Consider the following 7,468-nt stretch of genomic DNA (forward strand, 5'->3'; position numbering starts at 1 on the left):
CCCCCCCCCCCCTTTAATAGTTGTTAACAGCTTAGCATTTTAAAAATCTCATCACATCTTTCAAAAGACTAAAAGTTCACAGATCTTTTTATCATTCTTCACAGATTCATTATTCTCTTACCACCTGACTTTTGGAATTATTTTCTAATTGATAAACTTGATTTTGTGGTGCCAGTTTCTTTTAAATGATCTAACAAGCTTTCTATGTAATATGATGGTACACAAAGCAATGGGATAGAGTGACCCACATTAAATAGCCCAAGTCCAGTTTTCTGGATCTGCCCATACAATTTTTTTCTTAACTGGATATTTAGAGCTATATGAAAAGTTAGCAGAAGGTAGGGCCTTATCACTCATTCATTGTGTATGGACTCTCATACTACAGTGAGCCTGGAATTTATTAGCATTTCTAACTCAGATATAGTTGGGTTGCTAATATGGTAAGCTGCTAAATTATGCAAATAATTACAGCTGCTGAATTAATGCTTTCCAGACTCAATGTAACAGGGTTTCCCATCTTTCCTTTTCCAAATTACCATGATTTTTTTACTCAAAAGCCATCTTAGAACCCTTTCTCTCCCCATATCTAGTCAGTTGCCAGGTTTTCATCTCTTTATTTCCATTATCATCATCTAATTTAGATCCTTCCTAACTTACAACTGAATTGTTTTGATTTGTTTTGTTTATGGTCCTGGGAACTGAACTCAGGGTGGTGTGGGAGGCTTTTCCACAGCGCTACATACCCAGCCCTTTTTATTTGAGAAGGGTCTCACTAAGTTGCTTAGGGCCTTGCTAATTGCTGAGGCTGGCCTCAAACTTGCAAACCTCCTGCCTCAGCCTTCTGAAATCACTGGGATTACAGGCATATACCCCCACACCTGGCACCACTGAATTATTACTTGAGTTCCTTTTCCCAGTCCATTCATATTGTAAAGCCAAATTAATCTTTCAGTGAAATAACTCAGATTGTCGTTCTCCTTTGTTACATTTTTTACTGTCTCCCCCATTTACTGAATGGAATATGAGCATTCTGTCAACTCCTTTAAAGCTAGTATTCCAAGACCTCTATGGTATAGTCATAACTCTGTTTCCTTGTCTTACTTTCCTCCTTATAAAGGTCCTATTTTTCAGACTCCTTGGATTCTTGCTGTTCTTTAAAAAATTGATTAACAGTTAATTCCTCAACTTTTCTGCTTTGAATCTTTGCTCATACTTCCCCTAATTTCTCTCCATCTCTACCTCTCAAATTCCTCTTCCCCTGCATGGTATAGTCTCAGTACAGTCTTTTTTCATAATATCTTTCCCAGTCAGAGAGACCATGTCTTTTTCCATTGACTTCCACACATACTTTCTTTTAAGTTTCTGCTGCCTTATAGTCATTTGTATGTTTGTGTTAAAGAACATCTTTAGGAGGTGGTCTATATCTTTGGGTTCCTACATCTGCTTACTGCAGTATGCATTCTACCAGTTGAACAATAAATGTTTATGGAACTAAAATTTAAGTTTTATAACCTACAGAATGGAAATCTTCCCTAGAATTTCCCCAAATTTTCAAATATACTGGCCTTAACCGGACTATAAGTATAATCCCCTATAGAATTCAATTACTCTCCCAGACCTAAAGAGGATTGATTGGCTCACTCATTTTCATTCATTGATTTACTTATCTAAGTGATAGCAGAAATTGTATGTCTTAGATTTTACATTGTTAGAACATGGCTACAGAGATCTCAAGTTAAAAAAAAGCACTGTCATTTACCAGTTATTGTTTATTTATTTGAGTTTGTCATGGTCAGTTACTATTATGTAAAAATATATTTAGACCTTTATTATGTGTTAACTAGAATAGTAGTTAAGAAATTCCAGGGGCTGGAGTTGTAGCTCAGTGGTAGAATGCTTGCTTAGCATGTGTGAGGCACTGGGTTTGATTCTCAGCACTGTGTATAAATAGATAAAATAAAGGTCCATCAACAACTAAAAAATAAATAAGAAATTACAGAAAATGTCTATTTCTTTAAAAAATCAAATTTATTTTTCAGCATGTGTTTTATTTTGATGAAGTCTTTGGTGAGGCATGTACCAATGGAGATGTATACATGAAGACTACTTACCCACTCATTCAGCATATTTTCAATGGGTGAGAAAAATTATTTTCTTCTCTTGCTTTTTGTTTTCTATTTTCCATAAGTCATATTTCTGTACAAATATCATTTATGCTTTTCACTTCTTTTGACTGGAACATGAATTCTGTGTTTTGATCTAATGAGTTCAGATTCTAGAAGAGTACACTGTCTCAATTTATAGGATTTACCACGCATTCAGAAATTTGCAGCAGAATTTCCTTTTACACCCATGATATGGTCTCTTAACAATCTGTAAACAACTTAATTTTATCAAAATCTTCATAATTAAAAGGCTTAAGTGTTTTGATAATAGAGAAACAACTATGTATTCTGGCTACAGTTCAGTTGATTTTTTTTATCAGAGTAGGATAGATAAGTAAATATCATTTATCAACTTCTCATAGATGTATTTATTTGAAATTGTTACTCACACTTAGTAAACATTAATGAGGGGGAGGAGAACAGACATTAAATGGGACAAAAAAAGTAAGTAGGAGCCTGTTTTATATTTGAAATGTAGGTGTGTACTAGAGGAAAATGCCAAATAACCTGATAGAATCACTAATTCTGGATAATTTTTACTTTTAATTTTATAATTTTTATTTATGTATTTATTTTGCAGGACTGGGGGAATCAAACCCAAGTTTTTGCTCATGCCATGCAAGCACTCTATCACTGGCCTACATCCCCAGCCCTTATTTAAAAAAAAATAACTTAAAAGTAGAGTTATGATTTGCATACAATAAAAATCACATATAGTATTCAGGTTTGATGGAGTTTAATTGCTGTATATACATAAGTAACTCATACCTGAACAAGACATAGAACATTTCCATCACCCCAGAATGTTCTCTCCAGGTTTTTATGTTATCATCAACCTGCTTTACTATCTTACTCTCAAGATAGCCCACATTCTCCCTTGAATGTTTCTCTACCTCCTAAGAATCCTTGGTCTATGTCTTTGTCTGGCTCTTGCTGAAATTCTTTTCCATCAAGAATGCCAATAACTCCACTGATCCTGAGTTGAATTTCCCCTTTCCTCTAGGAAATCCTGGGACCCTTTCTGGAGATATTTCTTCTGCATGACAGTATTGTCAGTCTTTCTTATTTTAGTCAATCTTATAGGTATGAAATCATATCTTACCAAGGTTCTAATCTGAATTTCTCTAGTGCCTAGCACTACTGACCATCTTTTCATGTGCATATTGACCATTTGAATATCTTCATTTGCCCATTTTTTGTGTTATCTTTTTATTGTTATTTTGTAGAGTTTTTAATTAAAAAATTTTTTTCTAAGCAGGCTAATAAAGCACAAATATCTTTCATGTTCAATTTCTTATGCACTAAAGATAGGGAGTGCTTTTTGAGAGAGCAAGTTTCTAAAACAAGTTTGAATTTGAACATCAAGACTTTAGTAATAAAAGATATAGTTGCAAATTAAGTGCATCCAATATGTAAAATGTAGTAAGATTTTCTTACCCGTATTTGTTATTTTAAAAAAATCATCCCTAAAATATTTAGAAGATAGATACTATTCTTCACTCTCATTCTGCTGGATCTTCTAGAGTAAGTTCAGATTTTCCTCCTGTATTCCTTTTCCTAACTGTACCTATGTCCCATGCCAGTGTATTTAAACTACCTATGCTGCCAGGCTTGGTGGCACATGCCTGTAATCCCAGTGACTCAGGAGGCTGAGGCAGGAGGGTCTTGAGTTCAAAGCCATCCTCAGCAACTTAGCAAGGCCCTAAGCAACTTAGTGAGACCCTGCCTCAAAAAATAAAAAGGACTGGGGATGTGGTTCAGTAGTTAAGCACCCTTGGGTTCAATTCCCAGTACCAAAAAAGATAAATAAAAAAATAAACTACCTATGCTTCTGGGAGCCAGGGTTCAAAAGACAAGGAATAACTGGTCTCTGTTCGAAACAGCTTAAATCTGATTAGCTCCCATCTCTTGTTTCTCACCAAGGTTTCCTTGCTCTTCTCATTTGATTCTTTATTTTCTACCTGACTTCAAGTGCCTTTCTGGGAACTTGTCTCTTTGCCCACCTCTAGCTTCCTCTTATTCTTACCCAGTACATGGACTTTATTTCTTTTGCAAGCATCTGCTTTTATCAGTAACCCATATGATTTGTGTTCAAGAGTCTGTAATAGCTCTTCATACCAATATTAAGTCACTACTTAGCACTGCATAACTGGGTCCCATAATACTCAGATAATCTTGGCCTCCAGCTCCTCCTTTAACATACTATAGTTGGCAATCTGGCCTCCTGAACTCCCTTTTCTACCTCTTATTCTATAGTTATTCACTCTCATATAGGATGTGTGCACACACATGTACCCACATGCAAGAATAGTGATTTTTTTCCACTTAGTATCATAAGGACATCAGGACTGGAAGGGATTTTTAGAAACCAGGTAACCCATAAATTTACTGGTGAAAGTGAAAATTCACACCCAGAGAGAAGTAAAGTGACTTTCCTAAAGCCTGTAGTTAATTAACGGCAGGGCAAAGTCCAAAACCCAAGTTTTTTGCTTCAATATTTGACATGTCTCCCACACCAAATCTATGCTACTACTGTGGTCTGCTCATACTGTTCCTATTTCACAGTAGTGGCTCTCTGCCTTCTCAGCTTGCTTTCAAGGCCCAGTCTAGTTTTCTACTCCTGTGAGTCTTTCCTCAGATGCTTTGCTTACATTGATTTTATCTTTGTCCAAACTTCCTTAATTATCATATGAGTGTAGTCACTACTATCCTATTTATTATATGATCTTCTATTACTTATTATGTTTGTTTTAATTCTCTATTACGTCTTTCTCCACATCTTTCTAAATTATAAGGTGAAATCTTCTTTTGATTATCTAAAGCACCTACCATGGGGTAGGAACTGAGTAAATGCTTGTTGACTAAGTGATTTTTTTTTTCCCCTATACTGGGGATTGAACTTAGGAGTTCTCTACCACTAAGCTATATCCCCAGCCCATTTTGTGTTTTTATTTTGAGACAGGCCTCACTCGGTTGTTTAGAGCCACGCTAAGTTGCTAAGTTTAGCCTCAAACTTTTATTCCTCCAAACCACTGATTTTTCTTTCTTTCTGGATTATAGGCATGTAACACCATGCCTGACATCATCAAGTGATTTTTTTTTTTAAAGTCTTCATTTCCTTATCTTCCATAGTTGTTTTACATAATTATATCACTTCCACAAAAAATTCCTATAAGAAAACTCAACACATTTGTTTGAGAATTTTTTGCTATGTTTTCATAATATAAAACCTTTCTTTCCTTAAAGAATTGTATGTTTATAGGATTCTGTTTATACCTGACTTGTCATTAAAAATCTATATGTAAATTAGCACTTCTTTTAATATGAATAAATGATTCAAATTATTCTTCTCCCAGAGGCAATGCTACTTGCTTTGCATATGGACAAACAGGTGCTGGAAAGACCTACACTATGATAGGAACTCATCAGAACCCAGGACTGTATGCTCTGGCAGCCAAAGATATCTTCAGGCAACTAGAAATGTCCCAGCCAAGAAGGCATTTCTTTGTGTGGATCAGCTTTTATGAAATCTACTGTGGACAGCTTTATGACCTCCTAAATAGAAGAAAAAGGTACTGGATATGAATTGTCATTACAGAATGAACCAGACCTGATGCATGTGGGGAGGAGTGAGTTGAGGCTGAGCATGGTGGAAAACTAGGAAAACTTAATCAGCATGAGACTAGAATCCCAGCAAAGGTATCCGATAGGATGTTCAAGTTTCATGTGCTTTAGGCAAGCAGTGGAATGAGGTTTGGAAAAGCAGTTCCTGTTCAAATAGGGAGGCCATGATACGGCAGGCCCTCATCAAAGAGGGCCACTAGGGTACTGAGCAACTGAAGAAGCCAGCAATTAGGCTTAGACTATTGTCCTCTGGACTACTCCATCAAAAAAGGGGCCTTTGGGTATGCCACAATTGAGAGAATGTGTAGGTATCTAGAATTCTGTCCAGGCACACAACTGCCAAAAAAAGGTTCTATTCTGGGGATGCGCTGGGCCAGAGTTGCTTTTCGTTTTTACCTGTGTTGGTGTCAAAGTTGTGTATTAGCTCAATCATGGCTTCTCTTCCAAGCCCAATGTCCCTATTAAAAGTCCTTTCCAGTCAGAATGCCCATTTTATTTAAAGAGAGTTGGCATGAGAATAAAAGTCACTATTGTGCTGTGTGTGTGTGTGTTTATGTATGTATGTGTTTCTTTGGGCAAAAGGCCAATTAGGATATCTAGCTTTTTCTGAATACAGTTATTTAATGAATTGCCCAGATTATTTCCCTGTATATTTACATTCTTTAATTGTAGATAGGAGGATGGGACTATAATAACTCCCAAGTTTGAAGCTTCTGTGAGGCTTACTAGGGAAGAATCACACTTATTACTCTGCAGATGTCTTGAGCTATATGTAATTTTGTTTTATTTTTTTCCCTTTTTTTTTTTTTGAAATATTTTTTAGTTGTCAATGGACCTTTATTTATTCATATAGGGTGCTGAGAATTGAACCCAGTGCCTCACACATGCTAGGCAAGTGCTCTACCACTGAACCACAACCCCAGCCCTGTTTGTTTGATTTTATATCTCTGTTGATTGGCTAATATAACTTAGTCTGTGGCCAGCGCAGACGGTAAACACAGGGAAATTCTCAGGGAGTTAGAAATAAAACACAGACACACAATTTTACCTTTAAACCAAGCTCCAGGACGGCTCCTTGTGCTCTCTGCCTCAAGCTCCCTGGGGGAAGCAAGGGTCTACAGGAGAGGCTAGCGAGAGAGAGCAAGCACGCTTGGGAGTGGGCTTTTATTGGGGAACTCTAAATTCTGGGGAAAATCCCATCCAATGAAGGTCAAGGGGGACAGTGTTGCAAGGTCAGGTGAGATGATTGGTTCCCTAGGGTAGTGGAGAGACATGCCTCTACAAGGACACCGTTCTCGAACCCAAGAAGGGCAGGGAAGTCCTGCCACATTTTCTGCTACTGATGCCTCAAAACACTCAGCCGGGGAGTAACTCAGTCACGTGCGAGGTTGGTCTCCCACAATATAATTTTTTTTTCAGTACTGGTGATTAGACCCAGAGGTACTGTATCCCCAGCCCTTTTTATGAGGCAGTGTCTCCCTACATTGCCAAGGCTGGCCTTAGACTTGTGATCCTCTGCGGCAGTCTGGCTGGGCACAATCAGGAGCCACTTGTCAAAAGAAACTAACTTTATTTTTAGAACCACACACCAAACAAAACAGCCTCTCAGGAAAAACCCTCAGAGCCTCACCTGCCACCACCGGCTTTCCACAAGCCTCTCTCTCCCACACAAGCTTCTC

At 37.4% G+C, this 7,468-nt stretch overlaps 1 protein-coding gene across 1 annotated transcript in view; it reads left to right on the plus strand.

The window, feature by feature from the left end:
* Kif24 (kinesin family member 24) overlaps positions 1-7,468 on the plus strand; it is a 71,663-nt gene that overhangs the window by 32,582 nt on the left and 31,613 nt on the right. Inside the window, exons 4-5 of the mRNA XM_015492432.2 lie at positions 2,040-2,137; positions 5,522-5,737. Of these exons, the coding sequence (XP_015347918.1) occupies positions 2,040-2,137; positions 5,522-5,737 (314 nt within the window). The remainder of the gene's footprint in view (positions 1-2,039; positions 2,138-5,521; positions 5,738-7,468) is intronic.

Source organism: Marmota marmota, unplaced genomic scaffold, assembly GCF_001458135.2.
Source record: "Marmota marmota marmota unplaced genomic scaffold, marMar, whole genome shotgun sequence".
Classification (NCBI taxonomy): domain Eukaryota; kingdom Metazoa; phylum Chordata; class Mammalia; order Rodentia; family Sciuridae; genus Marmota; species Marmota marmota.